Source organism: Hydractinia symbiolongicarpus, chromosome 10 (genome assembly GCF_029227915.1).
Source record: "Hydractinia symbiolongicarpus strain clone_291-10 chromosome 10, HSymV2.1, whole genome shotgun sequence".
Classification (NCBI taxonomy): Eukaryota; Metazoa; Cnidaria; class Hydrozoa; order Anthoathecata; family Hydractiniidae; genus Hydractinia; species Hydractinia symbiolongicarpus.
In genome coordinates, this window is record NC_079884.1 from 17,674,459 (window position 1) to 17,700,317 (window position 25,859).

Here is a 25,859-nt window from a genome sequence, read left to right on the forward strand (position 1 = left end):
ATATTTAACAAAACCTATGAGAAAAATGGGGATAAAGTAAGATGAAATACTTTGCATTTATGGAGTCAGTATTAACTATGCAAGCATCCTCTAGATCTGATGAATTAACGTTTTAAGATAGATCTAGGAGAGATAGATCAGACATTTTGCAAGATAAATTACAGTTTGATAAATTCTTCAGTTTGCATAACCATGAAGAAGTGAGCAGCCAATGTGAAAAGCATATAATTAAATACTTTTCCGTCAGCGGTATAAACAATGCTCGCAATATCGTTACTTGATATTTCAATTCACTAAGGTAAATAACCTCCTTTATATACAGAATTGCGATATAAGAAGCAGGTGGCGCCAAACACGCATTTTTACATGTCAACATCAGTTTGATAAATCCTTACATTAGCATACTCATAACGATGCATAAAGTGTATTGTCATCAGCATAGTTGCATATGCTCACGTCATTATCACTAAAATCTAGCACGAGGTCGTTCAAATAAATATTAAAAAGCAAAGGCCCAATAGTTGAGCCCTGAGGCACACCAATGAACAGATCAAGCCATGAGCTATATTTGCCACCTAATCCTACCCTTTGCTTACGACTAGTGAGGTAACTACGAATGACATTTAGAGCTTGATTTGAGAAACCATAGGCATGCATCTTTGCAAGAAGTAATTCCTGGTCAATGCTTTACTCAAATCCATTAAAACGGCTGCCACATATTTTCCCTGATTTAATCCCTAAATCCCCTATGCCAATCGTGCAGCATGTGTAATAACACATGCTGTGAACTATAGCCTTTTCTAAAACCACCGTTCAAGTTTTATTTTACACTTGGTAATGACCGTTCTATTACTCCATTTAATTCACCGTCATTCATTTCCACTTGCTTCAATAATTCTTTTTCTTCCATTTTCAGTACTGGTTAGCTTACTATCACCCTTACTGTCTTTCTGTTACTGAGATACAATACGTTTCCTTAAGTCAATATTTCTATCTTTAATAATATGTGAACTAATGCTTTCTCAATTCATGTTGACTAAACAAGTAACTAAGCGTTTACATAAAGTGTAAATGAATCGAAACCTTTTTTTAACACTTGTTTACGACCACCGCACGCGTACCTCCCATTATAATGGATAACTCAAACGATTAAAAACATTCAAATAGTCAATAGAACTCGCTACGGAAATATTTTATCAAATTGTTTTATATAAAGCTACTTCGGACACAATACTTTTTGAAAAAAATAAAATTACATTGACCTTTGACCAATAATGGCAGAAATATGACCATGAACCAAAAAAGGGTAGTAATTTTTTTTTATCCTTTGGTCACTTATCTGGTCAAATCCAGATTCAAAACCTCTCTTCAACAAACTTTATACAAGACTACTCTCGGCTCCTGTAGTATTGCTGATGCATCAGACTCAGCTCGATTAGGCGCTAAATGGTTTAACCGTCTGAGTGGCGAAAATAGCAGAGGTTTTGAACCTAGTGGTTTAGAATTAGAAAATTGACATGGAAGTCTCAAATTGATAGAGCCAACAGATTCGTCTCTAAACATTTTGACACATCCGAATTGTCAGATATCGAAGAAGATAACAATAACTTGGGAAAAGAAATAAACAAAGCTCTTGCTTGGCACCAAAGATAAAACGTAGAAGATCGAGATCTGTAGAATCACATTTTTTTCAAAATATAATAAAGAAAACGTCAGCAATGGATAATTTTACACGAATTCTCAGCATGAATAAACAAACCCATTGTGTAGAAGTTATTTTACAAAACAAGTTACGTAACTGTGCATCCCAGCGGATGGCTAAGAGAAGAACTCATATAGTGTGGTGTTTACTTAATTTATTTTGCATTCAGGAAAAAAATCAAGTCCTCTCCCAAGTAGATGTTGGAGGCGAATTACTTAAAGGTCTTCTGAAGAAATGCCCATCAGTAGTAGAATTTATAGGTTCTGCAACAAGAAGCTTTTGCAATCCCAAGACATTAGACGCTTCCCAGGAATGACTTTTGTCAAAGAAGCAATCAGGGAAACCGTATGAAGCAAGCCAAGATTAAAATAGGTGATTTGCATCTAAACGTCAAAGACTTGTTATATTTAGAGCCAAAGGATCAGGTACTTAAAACGAAGTAGCGGTTTTATCTGAGTAGAACGTGTTGCCAGAAAATCACCAGCACTAAACATAACATTCGATCACTCACATTTTTTCTGGTTAAAAAAGATCCTTAACTGGGAATATTAACTCGTGAAGAAAGAGCTAATATCCAGTTAAAAGAATTTGATGTTCAAGGAATGAATCAATTAGTATTGTAGAACATTTTTAGAACGTTTCTTTTTATTTCGTTGAAGTATATCTGTTTTTTTCAAACTGTTAAACATTTCGTTCCACTTTCACCCCTTGTCGTATTGCATTTGACTCGTAGTTCTATTTTTACTGATGTTTTCTCAAGTTTTGCATAAAGAAGAGAAAAAATGGCAAACGAAAATAGCGTTCTCTTTAACATACCATCAACCGTGTTTATTAAGTTTTCCTGTTTTATAAAGTTACGTTTATATTGTATTCAATCAAAAAAATGTAAAGCTCATTTGTTGATTTTTGTTAATTTTTACATTGTGTTGTTTATCTATCGTGATTCGTTTTCATAGAAATTATATATTTTCCTCGATACAATATAAACCTGTGCTTACCAACTCATTATTGCTGTATTACATACCGTCATCGAATTAAGCGCACAGACCTCCCGCAAAGCTTTAATAAACATGCCAAAGGCTCTTAAGAAATACCAAAAATATTCAAGTTGTACTTTAAATGTCCGGCTGGTGCTTTAAGTTTGCAACTCGCACTTCAAAAGCATCTCGTGAAATTAATGTGGATTTCATGTAGGAACTCGTAAAATTTTTGTACCAGCTCGGAACTTGCAACTCGTGTTTTAAACACCAAAAAGAAACTATTAACTCGTTGATTTAATGTAACAACTCGTAACTTGTTTTATCCACAATTATAATCAGAGGACTGTATAATAAGAATACGAGGTTTCGGGGGTATCAACCAAAGAGAACAACCTCGTTCAACAAGAAGTAAAATCTAATTAAGCTCTTCAAAAATATAAACAGAAAATATATACAAAAGTGAGCGCACGTGTAAAGGTCACGTGTTCAAGTCACATGGTCAATTCAACATTCCCCCAGTTGACGGAGGTCAAAACTTGTCATCTCAAATGTTTACAATCTCAAGATCCTTTTCATCAACAAATGTTATCTTTGATTCAGCTAACTGATCGTTTTGTGTAACTGATTGTTCATCAATAAATTGTATTGCTGGTTCTGTTGATTCATCGTTTGGAATAATACACTGTTCAAACGGTATCAATTTATTGATCGGTCGCCGTAAATTTGATCGTCTGTCTTGATCAGTTTTGCATTGTACTATCGCTGCACGTATTTTTCCATCTTTTCCCTTCAACGTTTCTTTTATTCGACCAATTCGCCATTGTGATCGTGGCATTCTATCATCAGCAACAACAACTACGTCGTCAACGTTTGGAATTAAACATTTATTGAAACGACTATTCTTCAATTTGTGGAATTCTCGTAATTCTGTGACGTATTCGTCACGCCATCTATTCCAAAAGTGTGTCAGTAATCGGTTTACGTTTTCTTTCCGTTTGACACTCATATCAGCCGAGAGATCTTCAGGTATTAAGTTGTTCTCCTCTGCTTTCGTGTTTAATTTTCTTCCATACATAAGATGATTAGGTGTTAATGGTTCTTCATTAAGTTCTTCATATATGTACGTTAATGGTCTGTTATTTAGTATAAATTCAATTTCAGTTAGTATCGTTAAAAGTTCGTTATACTTCAGGCGACTATTGCCCAGAACTTTCTTCAGTGGTCTTTTGACTGATTTGACCAAACGTTCGAAGAATCCGCCTTGCCAAAGGGCAGACTCAATATTAAATTTCCAATTAATATTTTTACTAGCAGCAAAGTTTTGTACGTCTTCGCTAATAAAACATTTACCATTGTCAGATAAAATGAAGTTCGGTGCTCCTTTTCGAGCAATAAATCGTTTCAGAACTTCTATACATTCAGGTCCAGAAGAATTCGAAGCTAAGTCTAAATGAATAGCTCTAGTACTCGCACACGTTATAAGAACTATCCAAGCTTTATACATATCTGGTTCTTCGTTAAAAACATTTTTTACAAATAAAGGACCAGCATAGTCGATGCCAACTACTTCAAATGACATGTTATCTTGTAATCTACTCTTCGGTAATGATGGAGGATATGGTTTGGTCTCGTACCTTCGGCACTTTTGACATGTACGAATAAAATTTCTAACAACATTTCTACCAGATGGAATCCAAAATTCTCTTCTAAGTTCTGTGAGTGTTATTTTTGTGCCATAATGCTTCACAGATTCATGCACATGTCGAATGATTAATTTTGTTAGATAAGAGTCTGGTACTAACAGAATGGGATACCTGGAGTTATATGGTACAGGAGCATTTCCTAACCGACCCCTGCACCTCAGCAAAAAATCTGTGTCTTCAAATAAATCCAGGTTCTTTTCCCAATGTTTAAATTTCTTGTGTCTTTTCACATCTTCTTGAGCATCTTTGATGATTACCAATCTTGCATGACCAATTTCTTCGGCTGATAGCCTCTTATAATTAAAATTTTTTCTATCTTCTTTCTTCTTTTTTACATTACTTATAAATCTCATCACATAAGCTGTGACGTGTACTAATTTATCAAAACTACTGTATTTTTTTATATCAATTATGTTACGTATACCCGGTATAATTGGGAAATTCGTGTTTACACTATCCGAGACATTTTCATTGGCAGTAGAAACATCACATACAGTATCATACACTTCATCAGACACAGGAGTAGTAGAAGACATAACATTATCACAAACATTCTCAGACACAGTATCAGTAGAAATAATAGATAGATTTTCAGACACAGTAATATTTTTTAGTTCATTATTTAATGTTTGAACTTTTTCTTCTTTTCTAACTTCTTCTTTTGTCATGTCATCACTAATAAACTTATCACCAGGTTTAAGGTGTGGCCAGTGGGTTTCAAGTAAAGTTAGAAACGTGGGTCCACTGAACCACAAAGAATTCAATTCAGAGGGGGAGCAACCCCTAGATACTATATCTGCAGGGTTGTCTTTCGATGGTACTAAACACCATTTGCCAGATGCAGTCAGTTTTCTAATTTCCTCTAAGCGGTTTTGAACAAAGGTTTTATAATCTTTGTTATCGTTTTTAATCCATGAATATGCAATAGTTGAATCAGTCCAATAGAAAATATTGTCAATATTATACACATTCAATAATTCCTTTTTTAAAACGTCCATTAATCTAGCTAGCACCAAAGTGCCTAAAAGTTCAATTCGTGGTATAGTGGTATTTTTTAATGGTTTAATTCTTGATTTTGAACTCAAAAGTGCAGTTTTAACTTTACCAGACTTGTAAGTAAATCGAATGTATACACAACATCCATAAGCAATTTTAGAGCCATCAGAAAATCCATGTAATTCAATGTTTTCAAATTGATCATTTTCATCTTTATAAGCATAAAGTCTGTCAATATTTAAAGTTTCAGTGTCAAAGCTAGTACAAATTTCATTCCATCTTTGTAAAATTCACCTTCTGAAGGTTGATCCCAGTCAAATTTTGCAACACACAAATCTTGGAACAATACTTTAATTGTCACAACAATAGGGTTAATTATCCCTAGTGGATCATAGATACTAGCTAAAAAATGCATGATATTTCGCTTCGTAGTAGGCAATTTTATGTTCTTCAGCATGTCAGAAAAATTGAAATTAATTTCGTCAGAGAGTTTGTTCCATTCAAGTCCCAAAACTTTAATAGTGGGTTGAAATTTGATTTCAGTTTCATCCTGAGTACTATTGACGATGTTCTCAAGCATTTTGGAGTTAGAGTTAAACTTTCTCAAATTAAACCCTCCTTCACTGAGCCTCTCCTGACACTTCGTGTAAAAACACAAAGCATCAGAATCATTAACGCCACCCGCAGTCAAATCATCAACATGCAGAGATTCAAGTAACTTCTGCACAAATTGCGGATCACATTCAACATAACCGTGTAAATGAAAAATCAAAGTTGCAGACAGAAGAAATGGAGAACAAGTGGCTCCAAAGACTACTCGGCAGAATCTATAATCAGCTAGCGCGTTATTTTCAAACTTTTGATCATCAAAATTATTCACATCGTCGTACCAGATAAATCGGAGTAAATTACGATCTTCAGGTGATACCGATATTTGATGGAAGGCTTTTTCAATGTCACCAGTTATTGCGATATTATACGCTCTAAATCGTAACAACACTCCAAACAATGAAGTGTTCAGTGATGGACCGGTATATAAACATTCATTTAGCGATCGACTATCTTTATGCTTTGCGCTAGAATCGAAGACTATACGTACTTTCGTTGTATTTCTGTTAGGTTTAATAACAGCTCTGTGGGGGAGATAATGGGTTTCCCCAACACCAGGGCTTTCTGTCGTCTTTTCAATGATACCGCTGTCCAATTGTTCTTTAAATATATCGTCGTATGTTTTCAATAATTCGGTATTGTTTTTTAATTTATTAAACTGTGATCGGAGGCGGTCTTTAGCTAGTGAATAGTTATCCTCAATGAACATTTTATCACCTTTCACTGGTAGCCTCACTTCGTAATGATGATCTTTAAATTTTATTTCATCCGTGAATTTGTCATAAATACTATAAATAAAATTTATTCACGTTTTCATTCAGAATCTCATAATCTGATTGAGTTTCTTTCATAATTAATAACGAATGAGTACAAGCCATATTTGCTGTAACAGGAGTGGTAGAGACAGTAGAAACTGGACCACTTAAGATAAATCCAAGTTTTGATCCCATGGCAACAGGACCTCCGCTAGAACTTCGTAAAACAGTTTTCGTGAAAAAATTCCAGTAATAATCGGCTCCAATTAATATGTCGACGTGTAGATCGTCGCTAAAATTCTGATCAGCTAATTGTAAGCCTTGCAAATGTTCATAATTTTCAACAGCAAAATTGATAGTTTGTCCGGAAACAGGTTTGCAAATATCATTCACAAAGGTAGAAACATTAATGCTCTCATTCGATATTGTGCTTTTAATTTCAAATTTGACAAGATCAAGTTTTTTCGTAGAGTGTTCACCTCCAAAGACTTTAATACTCAGTTCTTTTTTTGAAACAGTTTTTAAATTCAACCTTTTTCTCGCTTGCGGTGTGATGTAATTTCCATCGCATGATGTAACTGTAGCCATAGCAGTTTGCAGCAAAACATTATTTCGATCAGAAGCTATGTTTATATTAGCAGGTGTAACGTTCAAGGAAGAATCTTCAGTTTCTGCATCTTTATTTTCGGTTTCATTTTTCTTAGGACTACGACTAGGAGGAGGATTTGGATTATGTTTCTTTTCGCATAAGGCTACGTGATGTTTTCCTTTGCAGTGAAAACAACGAAAACTTGCTTTGCATTCACGACTCATGTGTCCTTTTCTTAAACATAAAAAACAGCGTCCATTTTTCAAAACAATTTCTTTCCTGGTTTCTAATTTTGTTACAGTTCTGCATTCATGTGATTTATGCTCACCAGAACAAAAGGAACAGAATAACTTTCGGGTACCAGTTCGCGCAGCTTGTGCATTCAAAGAACTTCCACTGCTGGGGAACTCCCGCTGCTCATCTTCTTCTAATTTTATATTCGAAAGTTTTTCACGTGCCATAATTTCTTTTCTTAAAAATTTTAACACTGCTTCAGCGTCCCAAATATCTTCATCAAATTTTCTACTTATCATTAATTTGATATCATTCGGTAATTTTGACAAAACAACAGGAATAAGCATAGGTCCATAGTTTTCTGCTTTAAAACCCAGGGCTTTCAAACTTCTCACTTGAGATTCGATTAGGTCGTAAAGTTTTCGCATAGACTTAATATCTCTCGAACTTTTTACATTTTCAAGAGTTAAAAGTTTGTTCATATGAGCTGACACAGTGATTTGTGGATCACCAAATCGTTCTTTTAAAAGATCTCGCGCAATTTCATAGTTTTCGTTACATAACGATAAACCGCTGATTGTTTGTTCTGCCGAGCCCGACAAAAGATTTGTTAAATACGTCAATTTTTCGACAGAAGAAAGAGATTCATTCTTATGTATCGCACACTCAAAAGATTCGTCAAAGGACTTCCATTGCAAAGGATCACCGTTAAACTTTTTCAGCTCAAGTTTCGGAAGTTTAATTCGATCCCTCACGCTGGAGTTTCCAGACCCATCAGAAGAAGTAACAGAAACATTACCTTCATTTTCAAACACATGCTTGTCAAGAAACTTTTTTAATGTTGTTAACTCTTTCGCAGCATACTGCTCAAATTCCAAGTGTGACATCATTTCATTAGCTAAATTCTCTGACTCAATTAAGTCATTAATTTCATTTTGAATAGTTGTTACGTTCAATAATTTAGCTTCCAGTAAATCATAACTGGATAAGAGTACCGCACCATGATCTTTCAAAGCAAACCTTTCATAAATAGGTTTCACAGTTTCATTAACAATTTTCTTAAAAACACCAACATAAGCACCACGACTTCTTCTCTTTTTACTGATATCTTCAGTCATGTTTGTATATAATTTCAAAGGTAACTAAATTTGTAAGTGTTGTAAATTCAAAAAATGTTCTAATGTTTATGTGTATAATTTCAAAAGTTCTATGTGAGTAAATATTCAGCAACTGTCGATTAAATAAACCAACGATCAATAATTATATCCAACAATAGATCCGGCTCGGTGGACCAATGTTTTATCCACAATTATAATCAGAGGACTGTATAATAAGAATACGAGGTTTCGGGGGTATCAACCAAAGAGAACAACCTCGTTCAACAAGAAGTAAAATCTAATTAAGCTCTTCAAAAATATAAACAGAAAATATATACAAAAGTGAGCGCACGTGTAAAGGTCACGTGTTCAAGTCACATGGTCAATTCAACATAACTCGTAACTTGAAACTCGTGTTTTAAAAACCAAAAAGAAACTAGTAACTCGTTGATTTAATGTAACAACTCGTAACTCGCAATTTGTAACTTATTCAGTCTCTCGTACGATTGGGTTATCTCTGTGATATCCTATAGTACGTTGTTCACCGAAGTAATTTTCTAAGTCATCCATCTTGACAAAACGTTTCAAATAGTACATATGGCATACCAGACTGCAACAAAAACTTTGGCATTCAATAAGGGACTAAGTAGTTATTTGTAATCCTTCACATGTCTGCCATGAAACAAACATTTTTACGAGCATTTATAGTAAAATTTTCTGGGCAAGCTGCATCAGAAGATTTCCAATCAACAATGTACTATAAAAAAACTTCCTCGAGCCACTAAAAGCTTTCATTATGCAAATCATCATACTTCTTAAAGGCACGTAATCACCCTGTAGGCAACTTTTTTTAGAGATGCCTATTTTATTGTAAAAATTGAAAGATATACATAAGAAAACATTATCCTTAAAATTTTATTAAAACTGGCAACCAGAACATGTTCAAATGTTTCATAGAAATAACAAACTCACCCTAATTTTTCTTCGCCTACAGAACCGCTATTCCATTTCATTGCACGAATCATGCGATAATAAACGCACGGCAAAATCGATCACATGGTTGCTCGATTCATGCCATTACAGAAAAAATAATGAATGAGGCAAAGCATCTGTAGGTTTGTTTCCATCGTAATGCTTTTATAAATGTATCCACAAAGTTTCGAACATGATAAATCAATCGAAGTTTCCGTGTTATTCTTTATTGTTTAAACATTTTAACCTACTCAAATCAAACTTCTTTGCAACACCGACCTCTTCTTGTTGTTGTTTCTGAAGACAGCTTCGCCTCGCTAGCTGTCTTCTTTTTTATCATTTTTCTTTGTTCAAACAGTTAGTCGCTTCTTTATGGAGACAGTATCAGATCTAGACAATTAGAATAGCTAAATTTTCAGAATTTCCCCTTTTACGCTCTAAATTTATTTATCTCCATAGTGCTTCAACTATCTTTAACTATCACAATGAGGATTCTCCCCCGTTCAATAATCCAGGTCATGCTAATAAAAAACATAGAAGAGTGTGATCAACATTGATTATCATAATTAATAACCACGAGACAATGCTGTAATTTCTTCTTTTTGTTTTGTTCTGTCTGATCTTCTAAAACAATGGCGAATAGGATAAAGAGAAAATTAAATTTAAGTGGAGAAAGTGACGCGAATGTTTTCACCCGCGGCCACTTTTTTAATTAGAACAAAAAGGAAAAACCCAGCGAAGGGAATACATCCCTACGTCGAAGTTGTAGAGATTAGAAAAAGACCTCGTATAAAGAATACGAGTAGTTTGAGAATGAACTCCAAGTCTCGCCAGGAAGGCTTGAAAAGAAAGGAACAAAAAAAAAAAGAGAACAACCTGCCAAATTAGTAGAAGCCTAAACACCAAGTAAGATCTCTTTGAAAAAAAGGAAAAGCGCCGACGAAAGGAAGACAAGTGCAGAATATTTCAGCGAACTTTTGAATTCAAGAAATGCGCGCATGCAGGTGTATTTTTGCTTCCTTTAATCATATCGCAATCTACCGTATACATCCGTTAATTCAAACACGGAATTAAACGAATGTTTGAATTTGACGGCCCTTGAATTAGTGGAAGTATGCTGTAGCGGGTAGCTTTAAATCTATAAGTCGTGTGTATGTGTTATAGGAACGTCTTGACTAACTGACGGTGACGGAATTAAAAGAATTGGTTGAAAAGGTTATGTACTACCAGCCTGCTCTTTTAATGTCCTTGTTAGAGAGAAGTGGTGACGGTGGCGGCTACCATCCACAGCCCAACGGTGATTCACCTACATGGTGTAAGTGCGGGAACTGTCGTGAAATGCCAACAGAAGTTGAGAAGTGTTGTGGGTACGTTCCGAGGAACTGCATCAGTCTGGAACCGGTAAGACATAAAAAGTCAATACGTGTTTCTACTTTCTTATCCCTGAGCAATATTAAATGGTTACAAACTATTCTCCGTAGGAAATGGAAATAATTCTACTGGAGCCAACAGTACTCCGTATTGCCCGAAATTATCGGAATGATGTGTGCGCCCTACCCGCCCAAGAAAACCCTGACGAGAACAAGTCAATGAGGCATGCTGCTTACAGGCAGTATGTTTTATGGCAGAGTGAATACTTAGGGAAAGGGACAGGCGTATCATTCCAAGTTGCTGGATTTGGAAGATAAGAAATCGGTATCCTGATCCGTTCGGACAATACGTTGGCTTCAAACCTTCTAGGTTGATATAGTCTATTTTTAAATTCGTGTTTAAAAATACGCAAATTTTTTTGTAAGCAACCGAGTTCTAAGGCTGAGATTTGGCGTGAAATATTGTACAATGTGAATATGAAGTTGAAATTAAAGTTTTGCCCCTAGCAACTGCGGCTACAACGAGAAATAGAGTTGCTTTTAAAAAAAGGTTTAATCAAAAAGATAGTTATACAGATATTATTAAAACGTAAAAAAGAAAACTTTTAGGAATCTTCTACTTTTGGACCAAATCTTGTTTTCGTCCGAATTTCGGATTTAGGCATGGGATGGACGTTCCCAATCGTTAAAGCCTGTCTTCGGCGATCAGAAGGAGAGAATCCAACTTTTCTTTCAATGCTGTCGTTATCCGACTGTCGCATTGATACAAAGCATACCTTAAGTCAAAAATATTATGGTAGTTGCTAATCAGGAATATGCCGTTCGAACCTATAGCTAAAAGCGTTTACCTCACTTGACCAATGTAGTCATACGACTTATCAACTTTATGGTACTTTGTCCACTTGCTAGAGTTTTTTGTTATAATGTCTGTGCTCACTTAAAAGGAAAATGCACATTGTATATATTATTTACAACAAAATTGTAAAAAAGATCTTTATTTCTGTAAATATTTTGTGTTCTTTTGTAGTATGGATTGTAGTTCATATAGGTTTCATATATTTTTCAACAAACTTTGATTGCGTTTTTAGTTTACATGTTATGTAAGAAAAATATATATATCTCACACTAATTCGCCACTTTTCTTGACTTTGTCAGGACGGCCTGAGTGAGCGCAGTGGTCAATTGCTGCCGTTATATTTCTTGCTTTATACTGTTGATAGCCGGCTGAGATTCTTTTCGAAATATATTTCAGGATAGCATGAAAGTTTTCTAAGGCATAAGTATGCCTAAAACATATAACAGCATAAAATATTATTATTTTATTAAACTTTGTTGACTATCTGATCATGTTCTTTGTCATTGGAAAGTACCTGTAATTAATCAAGTATGGAGTGTTTATATTTTTTTCACTCAATCAGCCTGAAATTGTTTTTATTCTGTTCTTATTATTCAATCATTTTCAGCCTCATTGTTCTTATAAAAAAGTGTACAAAATTAGCAGTATATGTGGAAAAACAATTTGAAATGTACATACGACGACAATTCATTGCTGCTCAATTTATGTTAATGTTCACCTTGATCATCCTCAAAAAAAATGATTGATTTTTTAAATTTCAATAACATAGAAGCAAATAATAGAAATAATAAACTTACATATCTATCTTAGTATCACCATCACAAACACTTTCTTCAGAGTAGCTAGCACTAATGCTGGCATCAGTAAAGCTAAGCTCATCACTACATGAAAAACTGTAAAGTTGTAGTCTGGGATAATTGCTACACTAAAAATATTTGCTGGTCTGAAACACTAACTAAGCATATAGGTTCTGGTCCCATAAGCACAATCTAAGCATGGCTAATAGACGGATTACCATTTTTCAAATACTTACAGTGCTTAGTGAATTGTCTACTACCGGAGTCGAACCAGGACTTAGTTAATACTTTATGACCATTTTTTTTAAAAAAATAATGCAATTTGTACATGCTTGAAAAAAGTTGTTACAGTTTCTGGAAGTCAAGACTAAAAGTAACGAAATAATAGTAATGAAAGTATGTTCTAGAGACTATTTGCTAAAAACGCCTATCCTAGAAACAGTAGAAAAACTTCCAGTGCGGGGAAGGGTTATATGAAAATTATGTTTAAAGGTGCTCTTACCATGAATATTGCCCTGCAGGTGTGGAAGTTAATTTAAAATTGCCTTGTGGACATACATTTCTGGAAATAAATGAAGATGTTTTGTGGCTGGAAATAAAGCAAGAACAAAAAAACGACAACTCAAATTAGATTTCAGGTTCAGTTAAAAGAGCTAATGCATCAATATATGTAGATACATTAAGTTATAGTTCACTTTTGGAGTGAAGTTTACATCTGCTATGTTTTATATGTAGCTACATATGCTAGTTATTTATTTAGTCAGGACTAAATAAATAACCTATGTTTTTGAATGCTGGAGAAACAAGAAAATTTATAAAAGTAGTTCAGCTAACAACAATGGCAACTGTAACACTCTCAAAAGGTGAGCTTGCCTTTGAAGTTCATTATGAGATTGTGTGATGCTGTGGTAGGCATGGTAACTAAGCAATAAAAAATAACTAGCTAGGTAGGTAGATTACTAATTTTGGACTAGAAAAAAAGAAAAAAAAATTTCCTTACAGCTAACTAATATACCTATCCTATGACATACATGAACCACCAAAAAACTAATAAAAAGATCCTAGCTCGGCTGACTCTTTTATAGCAGCCTAGCTAGCAGCTTTATAATATCTATAGCTAGTAGCCATATATATATAGCTACCTGTTCAACAATATTTCAGCAAACTGAGCATCTGTCTTTGCTGATGTTCTTTTTTTTAATTCCATCCATTTCTTCTGTGCTTTTTCAATAAAAATTCTAGAATAAAATTTCTTTCCATTTTTTGATGCCATGTTTTGCAAAGAAAAAACAAGCCAAAAAACAGCATGGTGAACGGAGCCTACCATATTGGCGATTTTATCGAACTCCATCTCAGAGCTCATTTAAAGTTAAGGCCGTTTGTTTACCCACGGTTTTACACGAACATTTTGCGACGGCCCGCTTATCTAGCTAGCTACTAGCTAAGCTACCTATTCAGCCACCTAAAGATTTGTATTAGTTATATTTGCCTCTTACTGTCACGTTCTCTGTACTGTGTTGTACGGGTGTGCAACACTGTTTACCTGGAGTAACTGCCCAAGCCCGTGTTAGTAATGGACTGTTTCTTGTGTTTCTATTTAAACAGAGTCTGCGAGAAAGTTTTTTCAAAAGGGTATTGTCCCTACACGCCTCTTCAACTGTGTTTAACTGTACTAAACGCTTAGCCCAATGTCACGATTAATCTTTTAACGTTTACTGAACTTATTCCGCAAATTAAAATAATACTATCTAATTGTTTTTACTATGGCGGAGTAACAGCGGTTTGTAAACTCTTTTATTTCAGCTTTTGTTGCGGGAGAGTTACTTTTTGAAAAATATGTGACAGTTGCAACACTTTAATGGTGTATGCGCTTTACTTGATTTACGGCATGCTGCATACCTGTACTAAAGCACCCACCTGACCGTGTGGCACAGTTTACGACTTTTATTAAGCACTCCTCAAGGCGTTCTACGCATGGTCAAACCTTGACTTGTGGCTTACCCCGGCGTTTCGACGCCGGGTTTCCCGGCTAGTCTCTATAATAATACGCTAAGTGTGTCTGTGCGTCTGTAACAGGCAAAGTTGATATCGTCATTTTCTTTTGATGTTGCCGAAATTCTCTTTGAAGTCGCCGAAAAAAATATGTCCATTTCGCTAGCGGGTTTACTTTGTTTACATCACATGATCAAAATGGAGCAACTTGATTTGCTGAAATAAATTTAACGGCTTTCTTTACAAAAATGGTGTCCCTCGACACCGAAAAAAACAGCAACAAAAGAGAAAGAAAAGTCCAAGAAGTGAAGTAAGAAGTCATAGCTAGAGCTAGAAGTAAAGTAGTAAATTTAGAAGTATAAAATAAAGGTTAGAGTTTGAAGTGGATTTAAAATCAATAAAAGTAAGAATTTTGATGTTTTCAGACGTTTAGTTTAATGTCACTGGAGCAAGCAGACTCGCATTTTCCAAGAAAAGTCTTAAATACTTGAAGTTTTATATTTTAGCGCTTTTTTTTAAAAAAAACCTAGCCACCATATTTGTTTATGTTTGTGGCGTTGTTGTTTATGGCGCGTAAAGGCCGGTTTCCACTCAATCGCTTTAGTCGCGCGACCCTAGCAAATAGATATCTGAGCATGCGCAAAATCTATTTTTGAACATTTACGCAACCTTCTGTTGGTCGCGCGAATGGTCGCCAAAAGTTGAAACTTTTTGAACCCCCAAGCGAATAAAAAACAAGAAGCCCTGGGGCTATAAGAATTTCCTCTCGCTACCAAAATATTTGATGAAAACCTGCTAATTCGTTGTGTTATTGTGCTAAATATTTGAGGAGGTTTGGTGCATGAACCTCTGAAGATAAAGCACACAAGTGACATTATATCTTACAACAAACGCAAACAAAACGAAACGTGTCATAATAAACTCACATTTTAAAATAAATTGCTAACAAAAAATACAGCCTAACATTCATGGTAAGTCTTGCGATTGAAACGTTTATGGTCTTAAACGGCATTTAATTGACAAAAAATCAAAATTTTTTTGTGACCATCATTTTCAGCATACTTTTTTTATTAACTGTGCCAAATTTTGTCGGAAATAAAGCAGTTTTAATTTTTAGTTAAATTTTGGCCTAAAATGACATTTAGGTGACAAAAATCAAAATTTCGATGTCACCATTATGTTCACCATACTTTTTTTGTTAACTTTGCCAATTTTTGTTGAAAATGAAGTAGTTTTAATTTTTGGACCAATTTTGTCCTAAAATGACATTTATGGTGGCAAAAAATCAAAATTATTATGTCACCATTATGTTCAGCATACTTTTTTTGTTAACTGTGCCAAATTTTGTTGAAAACAAATACTAATTTTGTCCTGAAACATCATTTAGATGAGTTCCCAGTAGTTGGGGAGCTTGGGTGCGAAGTTTACATCTGTGGCGGAGGAACGTGTAATCCCAGGGTCGATTTTTTTCTCAAAAATGCTCCAAAAGAAAAAAAACGACGGTTTTAAAGAATTTCCTACGCCTTCGGGCGCGGAAATTCAATAATTTAACCAACCAGAAGCCGCTATTTATATCAAGAATTCAAAACATTGAAATCATAATGGCAGATGTGGGTCTTTGACACAGAAACGAGATGGAATTTCAGCAACTTACTCAAGAACAAATCCAAGTTCTCCTGACGCAATTACAACCAAATAATTCACAACAACAAAGTACGCGAAATATACAAGAGGAAGCTCTTGAAAGTTCTGAGGAATTTGGAAGCTGTAAAGGACAAGATAATGATGGTGTTGTGGATGAAGAAGTGTTCGTAAAGGAAACGTGTGCGTGTGTGTGTGTGTGTGGGACACACGCTGCAGAGCATATAAAGCAAGTAAAAGCCATCTGCATTCATAATTTAGAAAAATACTTCATCGCGTGTTTGACATGCGTTCCGATATTTAGCCATTTTTGTTTATGTTTGTTGTCAAGTGGAAACTGCATTCGCTTGGTCGCCCTATTAGCGCGACTCATTCGCGCTACCAAAGCGAATGAGTGGAAACCGGCCTTAACTAATGTGTTTGTCCTAAAATTCAAAATGCTACATAAAGCTGTTAGCTGGCTAACAAACGGAAAACTTTGGTTCGTTGAACTTACCGCTCACTGTAATGTTATTATTTTTACAATACTATTTTTTCTCTTTATATGTGTTTTACTAAGCATAAATAGCTAGCTTTAGTGTTAGCTAAGTGTTCCCAGTTTAAGTATATTTAACTGGCTGTCTTAGCTACTGTTAGCTAGCTAATGTTTAGCCTCTAAGTCCTACTCCCCATCCCATGTCTACCTCTAACCTATATGACTTATGTTGTTATTCGTCTTTTTTAATTTCTATAGCTAGCTTAGTTTCCAAACTTTTCTTCTTTTATAAGCACAAATTATGATGTAACAAACTTTTGCAGATGTATTTTATATTTCTTTTCGCATTTCCTGTAAACTTTACAAAGGGACCACAGGCAATATGACAAGTGGAATATTTTTTTACAGAATTTAAAGCATGTGTGTTAAGTTATTTTTATTGTTTTGTTTCTGACATCCTGTTTAACTTTTGTCAGCCTACTTGTAAAATGCCAGGTTATTTTTACATGGAGTTGTGTAGCTAGACATTTAATTGGCAATTTATGTGGGTTTATGAGATTATTTTAATTTATTAGAGGATTATATGGTTGTTCGTGTTTTTGTTTATGTTGCAAACTGCTGTTTTTTAAAATTTTGTGTAAAAGATTTATGGGCAATGGCAATATATGACTTTTTCGTTGATTTGGATATGCTCCTCAAAAACCAATCTGTTTTACATTTTGTGTAAACTTTGGTGAGGACGGACCATATATATTCCAAAAAAAATATCTTTGTTCATTCAAAATTTACTCCTTATTCTTTTTTGACATTTACGTTTAAAGTGGTTGGTAAAGGTCACTACAGATCATCATACTAAGAAAAAATTTTGTGTTCTTAACCAGTTATATATATCATTTTTACTTTTTGTGTATATTTTTGGGGAACAGGGTAGTAGGTAACCGAATAAATGATTTTCCAGATATAATTTTGATGTTTTTGACACTTTTGATTAAAATATTAAAGGTTTTCAACATACTCAAACGTAATCACTTTATAAGATGTAAATATTTAAGATGTGTCATTTCTGACTTTATTATTATTGTTGCTCTACACATCATAAGCAACGTGTTAACAAATTTCAGGAAAAAATATTGTGTATTGACGAGTCCTGCCAGACGTCATCAATATACAACTTACGATTCTCTTTTCCAATGTACTTCTGCCTAAGTGGATTTTACAGTGCAAATTTCTAATGAAATTTTTTATTTGTACTTTAGAGGACTTTACTGACGTAAGCCAATTTTTAAAATTTTAAAACACTTATATATATCTCCTTATGCGTTTGCGAACACTTATTTTTATCAGCGTTTCAATCTGCACGCATTACAGGCAAGAGATAACTACATTTCGTCAAATTTTTTGTATGCACTGCTGACGTTAGCAAAATCTGCAAAACAACCTTCTGCCTGAGTGGATTCTTCCACGGGCCTTATCGACTAGTCTCTATAGTAATACGCTAAGTGTGTCCGTCTGTCTGTGATTCTCTTTGAAGTAGCCGAAAAAGTTTGTCCATTTTGCTGGCAGGTTTACTTTGTTTACATCACATGATGAAATGACTCATTTTGATTTGCTGAAATAAATTTAACGGCTATATAACTTTCGAAAAATGGTGTCCTCTCGTCACCAAAAAAACCCACGAAAGAACGATCTTGAAAAAAGTAAAATTAGTTGTTCAAAAAAGCATATTTAAAAAGACAAAAGTCCAAGTGAAGAAGTAGAAAAGTGAAGTTGGAAGTGTAAGTTGAGCTACGTCGAGCTAGAAGTAAAGTAAATTAGAAGTAGAAAATAAAGGTCACCAAAAAAAGCACTGAGGAACGATCCCTTTACCTGGGAAGAAAGGAAAAAAGTGGTTTAAAAAAGCATAGCTATAATATATTTAAAAAGAAAAGAGACCAGGTGAAGAAGTAGAAAAGTGAAGTGAGAGGTGGAGCTAGATGTAAAGTAAAGTTAGAAGTAGTAAACAAATGCTAGAGTTTAATCCACTTTAAACTCTTTGAAATCACAAGAACTTTGATATTTTTAGTTTGGTTTTTTATATCGGTGGAGAAAACAGACTCGCATTTTCCAGGAAAAGCCACAGCTTTATATTTTACCGCGCATGTAGCCATATTTGTTTACGTTTTGTTGCATAATTCATGTGCCCTGGCGCGTAACTAATGTATTGTCCTAAAATTCAAAATGCTACATAGCGCTGTTGGCTGACTAAAAAACGGAAAACTTTGGTTTGTTGAACTGACTGTAGTGTTATTAATTTTACATTACTATTGCTTCTCTTTATATGTGTTTTACTAAGCATAAATAGCTAGCTTTAGTTTTAGGTAAGTGTTCCCAGTTTAAGTATATTTAACTGGGTGTCTTGCTACTGTTAGCTAGCTAATGTTAGCCTCCAAGTCCAGCTTCCCATCCCATATGGCTAGCTCTAAGCCATGACTTCTGTTGTTATTCGTCTTTTTTAATTATCTATAGCTAACTACTATAGTTTCCAAATTTCTCTTCTTTTATGAGCACAAATTATGATGTAGCTAGCCAGCTACCTACAAAATCTTTCAAAGACTTGAACTTTTGCAGGATAGTAGGATGTATTTTTATGCCCATATAGTATAGATGAATTTCGTTGTTTATATTTTCAGTAGTAAGCTCTTTCGGCTTCGGCATTTGCGTGGCAGGGGAAAGGATTGGGGTGCTAGGTGAAGCAAAGTAATTATCAGTTCATTTCTTCAAACAAAGGCATTCTTATAACTTTTAATGAATTCAAATAAATCAGAAGGCATCAACCTACACTCGATAATAGTTTATCACCCCAATGATGTTCCCGTTAGAAGAAATAGACCTTTCTTCACCAAATCCTAGCATCTTTTTTCCTGCCACGCAAAAGCCAGAGCCAAGGATCTTACCGCTAAAAAGCAAACATGTCGTCATGCTGGAATTTATCTATAATTTCTTTCACATTACCTGTGCACTTTACAAGGGGGACCACATGCAATATGGAACAAATTTTATAGAATTTAAAGTGTATGTGTTAAGTTATTTATTATTGTTTTGTTTCTGAATTTGTAATCTAATTGGCGATGACTGTATGGACTGAAATGACTGATTTTTCTAAATTTTGATGTGTTTCATAATCTTTTTGTGGAAGATTGATGGGTAATGGCAATATACGACATGCTTAATGCAATTATTTTTGTTGATTTAGATGTGTTTCTCAAAAACCAATCTGTTTTACATTTTGTGTAAACTTTTGTTTATGAACCCTATGTTTCCAAAATAATGATCTTTTTTAATTCAAGTTTATTCTTTGCTTATTGATTTTTTTACATTTAGCTTCAGAATTGTTGGTAAAGGGTAGTACGGATCATCATACTTAAAAAGAAATTTTTGTGTTCTTAACTGCTTGATTTTTACAATTTGTGTAAATTTTTGTGGGAGAGAATGGTATGCAACTGAAATGACTAATTTTTGTAGATTTACATTTAATGTTTTCTAAACTATGGCTTTTTCATATTTTTGTATAAGCTTTTTTTTGTATATGCATTGCTTACGTCAGCAAAACATCTAAAGCAACCTAATTTTTTAATGGCCTTTTGCCTAAGTGGATTTTTCCATGGGCCTTATAGACTAGTGTTTTTACAATAAGAAAACTACAAACTGTAGCTACAGCTCTTTTAGCTATCCTTTGTAAGATTTGAAATATTTTATATTTTTATGAGTAATAATTCGTTTATTAACTAGATGAATGTAACTAAAATAGTTTGGAGGTCTGTTACTAATCTATACTGTGCAGCTAAATGCTGTGTACATGTCAGCAGAAGATTATACAGCGGTTTTTTGCCAGTTAATGACACTATGCTACATTATGAAAGACAGGGTACAGCTAAAGAAACGATTTTATGTATACCAGGTGCACTTGGTTGTGCCAGGAGTGACTTTTCCTACCAATTAGATCACTTATCTTCAGATTTTACTGTTATTGCTTTTGATCCACGAGGATATGGTCAATCACAGAAGCTAAAACGAGATTTTCCACCTGATTTTTATCACAGAGATGCTGCAGATGGTGCTATTCTTATGAGAAAACTAGGTATTTAAATTGTTTTTGATTGTTCTTGTTTTTGTTAAAAATAATCTTTTGTCCTTCAAATTTTTTTTTTAACTTTTACTCAGCATGCACTGCACGTTTTTCTAAGAACGAACTATATAAACGTAAGGCTTTCACTTATCAACATTTTAAAACAAGTTACAGAACATTCCTGTCGACAACATGGATCAAGGAGGATTGTTACTTTTGACTTTAAGATTCCAAAAAAGTAACAACGTCTCAAGCCTTTCTAAAGTTCAGTGGTCTCATAAAATCTGGCTTAATTTTTTATAAGCAGTTGCTCAGACACTAATCTAAATTATAATGATAAGCATCACCCTTAGACTCGTTTGTTAGCGCCTTAATTCATAAATTTTTTGCGCACATCTCACTTCTATTTGGTTACGCTAAACACTTATTTGGCTGCGCGAAAAAGAGAGAAAAAACTGGAAAATAACAAAGAATGAGATTTTAAATTTCGTAATAATTTTTTTCCACACAAAATTAATCGTATTAAGTTCATCAATAATTACAATATTATTCCTGTTGGTTGGCGTAGTTTCATCTTTAGTCATAGAAAATCAAGTTTTGGGTAGCAATTGTCAACATTTCCCTTATAAACTAAGACAAATTATTACAATATGTGATATACAATTTTGGTCAAATACCCTCTCGAGACTCCGAGACGAAAAAAAAAATCCCCAAACAAACATATATGTTTCAGGCTCTCAACACCATATTCGTTAGAAATTGTGCTTCTAAATTTCTTAAATCCTAATTTTATTCCAGGTTAAGTGCTTTTTACGCTTCATTTAGCCAGACTATATCAAACAATAGGAATGTTTGAAAATAGTTGACCACATTGGTCGCCATTTCCACAGGCACATAAGTTCTTAGATGAGAAGAGGGTTTTCATTCTAACAAAAAATGCTATGGAACTGCGAACATCCATCGTTCGAAAACAAAATTCAAAAATCATTAGTAAAAGTAAAATTAGTCGAGTTAATTGTGATGTTAGAGACAACTTTTTGCTTCGAACTTCCATGCTTCGAAAGAGAGCTGCAACTGGCGTTATCCCCAAGAAAAATGATATTTTTTTGACAACTTAGAATTATTGGAATGTGATTTAAGTAGAAAGAAATCCGTACTAAAATACGAAGTTGACGAGATTGATTTTGTCACTGGTGCTAGTCCTTAGACAAGAAAATTAAATTAACTTTTATTAATGCGAATAAAATATTTGAAGGGATCAGCGTTATGCAAAATTCTTTTTGTTTTGAAGCCAGGGCCCAACGTTATTATTTACTTCAAAACACTTCGTTTTCGTTTTTATCCTCGTCTAAAAGTAAAAAAAACTAACGCAATATGTTGCACAGTCAACTACTTACTTTCTCTGAGTAGAATTGTTAGGCTTCAGATGTGCAATATATCGAGGTTTACAAAGATTTTTTATGCATATTTTTTTGTATACATATTACTCGAAAGAGATGCGAAAATTAAGTGTGTACTAAACCTAGGGAAAATTAAATCGCAAAAAAACAACAAAAACGCGAAATTTAAACTTACTCGAAAATTTTATGAAGTGGCGTATGCTAAAAATACTTCATCTGTAGCAAATATTATTTTTATTAGATTTGTGCGAAATATATTTGTGCGCAAAGTACAGTAAAAACTGCAAAAATTGATGCGCGCAAGATGTATTTTTTTAATAATAAATAAAAAATTAATACGAATACGGTACACAATAACAAGTCAAATAGAAATAAACTGTGAACGATACGTTGCATCACAAATAATACTGCGTAGCTTTTTGAGATAAAATCTCAAAAGTAGCTATGGACTAGTCTGGTCACATGATAAAAATACCCACTATATGTGGGGATATTATTGTTAGTAAACTAGCCGTTTTTAATTTAGCTTATCGTTTGTGGAGACCTCATTAGATGCGTGATTAAGTGCAGCTTGAGAAAGCGGGTGTTATAGTACAGTGGAAAGATCGTGAATTTGATGATGACTCCAAAGCACTTATTTAGCTAAATGTTTAAAAAACCTGGTAATGTTCAAGCTACATGTAAATCTTAAACTTACTTACGTAGCCAGTCTTTGTTTTGAAGCTTAGATGCTAGTTTTGGTAAAAAGTAAAAGTCTCAATTTAGCAATTTAGCACACTAACTAGCTAGCTAACTATTAATTCTTTTTATTACCGTTTTACGTTTTAATCACGAGCTTAACCAGGGTGTCCACTACTTCTGCAAATATACTTCTGGAAAAAATTTCTGAAAAGTTACGAAATTGAAACAAATATTTCCGTGAAAAATGTTTTGTTGAACTAGCCTAGAGCCTAATATCCAGGGCAACAGAATGTTAAAGCAACGAAGACTCCTATAGTAAATACTTTTTGAAGACTTTTTCATCCACATGTAAGGTTTCTTCCAGCTATTTGGACTATATAGCAGTTGCTAAGTATAACTGCAAGCAGTGAGTTCACCATATACAAATTCAGTTTCAGTTAACCATTTTGTACAAAATAATAATAAAAAAGCAACTTTGTGATTCATACAGCAAAATCTTAGTTATCATAAATAGCAGTAATGCAGACACAGATATAAACTTACAGTAAATAAGAATTCCAAAGTTCAGCCAAAATGAATAAAGGCACCTAGAGTCACATGGCTATTTGAAGTTTATGTAGCCATTTTTGCACTTTAGAGAACGAACAATGTCAGGTGGGCAAATCATTACCAACTTCAAAGTTTCCCCTAACTACAAGTTTTACAACCCAGTACTTGCTAACCAACCAATTTAGTAAGATACACATAACTGAATAGCTTAAATTTCAAGTACACAGTAGCCTAAAAAACTTGATTGTGTACTTATACATTTGAAAAACAATCAAGGGCAGTATGCAAGCAGTTTGTCTTCTGCGTATGTAGAGGAATGAAAACAAACTCGCCGCACATATCTGTTACGTAAAACTCTGAGCTCGCTTAGCTCTGCAAGGCTATATATAAAACTTTGGTTTATTGAGACAAATCTCATTTAATATTACACACAGAAAAACTATGTATTGGAGGGTCATGTGACGAGGCCTCCTCCAGGGCCATGTTCGTTTCGCCGTCCCGAGATAAAAAAGAGACAACAGGCGCTGGGAACGAGGTTGGTATGAAAAGACAGATTCAAGTTCCTTCCTTTTTTTCAAAAAATAAGTGCATTCTTTTTCAATCTGGGAAAGTATAGGTCATAGTGAGGGCAACTATGTATTTTCGTGTGCACATGTGTGTTAAAATAAATTTTTTGATTAGGTCCTAAATTACCAAAAATAAAAAGGGTGGCAAAAATTAGATGACGTCATCACTTTCACTGTCACCGAAAAAATAATTTCACATTTATATGTTATGTTATATATGGTTGGAAAGAGGAGATCGAGTGGATCAAAAAAATGTAAGAACCATGTCTTCAAAATGTAACGTTTAAAAGATATTTTTACTCAAACTTTGTAAAAATTACAGACCAGTAATTTACTGACTCAGCCTAAAAATGACTAACTTGTTCAATAGTTCAGTTTTTTTGTTAAATTTTGGTATGGTACTGGGTCACAGTAATGTCTGTTTGATCAAGATGTATTGTTGATCACTGCAAGGGATAATTTACAGACCAGTAATTTACAGACCAAAGCACGTTATTTAGTTCTTTACTTTCTTTCTTTCAGGCAATTTCACAAAGTTAAAAAAATTGCTGAGAAAATGACAGAAACAACTTCAGCATCACTAGAACAATATTTATCTGACGCGGATTCAACGCTTGCACCATCACCCTTTTGACACGTCGTACATTTAAGCATGTTAGTGCACAAAAAGCAATTTTTGCTGCATTAACATCGGTTTGATATGCAACTTGTTTTGCAATTACAATAACTTAATTCAATGAGCGCCAACGGTGCAAGAAGTTCATCAGTCATTATGGGTGATAAGTTACCGACTGTATCTGTTGTCCAACCACAATTGACTGCATTCGGAGGTTGTTGAATAAGAATATGTGATCTTCGTAAAACTATTGAAATGAAGTGGCACCTGAATAGTCAACATCCATAGCATTATATATAATTCACTGTATGCAATATATACCGAATATGCAATGATAAAGAGCCTCCATCATTTTCTTTGCCAGGTAGATGGTTAAAGCTTGCTTTGTATCAATGTGGGAAAGCAATTGCTTGAGACTGATGGATGAAATATTGGTGTTATCTGATACTTTGCATCGAACTTCATTACCAGATGTACGATTTTTTTAGTTTGTGCTTTCAGGGAGTTTTCTATGTAGCAATCAAATACCAATCGTATTTCATCACATCCTCTTAAATTTTGTAGTACACGTTCTGTGAAGGCTGATGCGAAATCCTAAAAAATTACCAGAGTATTTTACAAGTGCGTCAGAAAATTACGTAAGATAGTGATAAATTGAATACATACCTTGCATGTTTTAACTACCGGTGTATTTGGAGTTTGAATCACAACAGCCATTCCATCTATAAGGATTACTTTGGTTGTTTCGACATCTCCAGATAGAGCCTTGCTCGTTTGTCCTTTGCTGGCTAATTCCTCTATACCGTGAAGCAATTTTGATTTGTCTAAACAAGCCAATGGGATTCCATGAGCACTGAACAAGGCCAAATCCAACTCGGGACGTTTCCGTGCAGTGATTATAAATCTTGATAGTAGCGTTTTTTCCTCTTTGAGTTGTATAACTTTGTTCCCTACTTTTTTTCTGACAGATTTTCCAAGATCTTTGAAAGTTACTATTTTCACTTTTTTCAACGGTACCCATATCGATTTTTTTTCCTTTCATCCTCTCCGTGAAAAATTCTTCGTAATATTTTGAGCCAATATCAGCACGTTAAAGTATTTGTGAATTGTGAAGAACAGCTTTTGAAACAACATTAAATATAATCGGATTGTCGGAAGTTGACATCGAAGTCAT

At 34.2% G+C, this 25,859-nt stretch overlaps 5 protein-coding genes across 6 annotated transcripts in view; 2 read left to right on the forward strand and 3 right to left on the reverse strand.

Annotated features, from left to right (window-relative positions):
• Positions 1–3,226: 3,226 nt before the first annotated feature.
• On the reverse strand, positions 3,227–5,383 carry LOC130612921 (uncharacterized). The gene has a single exon (XM_057434253.1). It carries the CDS (start codon positions 5,381–5,383, stop codon positions 3,227–3,229), a length of 2,157 nt encoding a protein of 718 aa, XP_057290236.1.
• A 236-nt stretch (positions 5,384–5,619) lies between these two features.
• Positions 5,620–6,699, reverse strand: LOC130612922 (uncharacterized). The gene has a single exon (XM_057434254.1). It carries the CDS (start codon positions 6,697–6,699, stop codon positions 5,620–5,622), a length of 1,080 nt encoding a protein of 359 aa, XP_057290237.1.
• Positions 6,700–6,778: 79 nt separating this feature from the next.
• On the reverse strand, positions 6,779–8,686 carry LOC130612923 (uncharacterized). The gene has a single exon (XM_057434255.1). It carries the CDS (start codon positions 8,684–8,686, stop codon positions 6,779–6,781), a length of 1,908 nt encoding a protein of 635 aa, XP_057290238.1.
• A 2,169-nt stretch (positions 8,687–10,855) lies between these two features.
• On the forward strand, positions 10,856–11,387 carry LOC130612925 (P2X purinoceptor 7-like). Its single transcript, XM_057434256.1, is given in 3 exon segments — positions 10,856–11,038; positions 11,119–11,284; positions 11,287–11,387. Coding segments are annotated over 3 exon segments (450 nt in total).
• Positions 11,388–20,515: 9,128 nt separating this feature from the next.
• Positions 20,516–25,859, forward strand: part of LOC130662679 (valacyclovir hydrolase-like) — a 32,756-nt gene continuing 27,412 nt past the window's right edge. For both annotated transcript variants that reach the window (XM_057461588.1, XM_057461589.1), the window contains exon 1: positions 20,516–20,885. In XM_057461588.1, coding sequence (XP_057317571.1) covers positions 20,537–20,885 — 349 coding nt within the window. In that variant the 5' untranslated portion in view covers positions 20,516–20,536. The remainder of the gene's footprint in view (positions 20,886–25,859) is intronic.

Coding starts and splice junctions, on each gene's coding strand:
- LOC130612921 (XM_057434253.1), bottom strand. CDS start 5,383: ATGGACGTTTTAAAAAAGGAATTATTGAATGTGTATAATATTGACAAT.
- LOC130612922 (XM_057434254.1), bottom strand. CDS start 6,699: ATGTTCATTGAGGATAACTATTCACTAGCTAAAGACCGCCTCCGATCA.
- LOC130612923 (XM_057434255.1), bottom strand. CDS start 8,686: ATGACTGAAGATATCAGTAAAAAGAGAAGAAGTCGTGGTGCTTATGTT.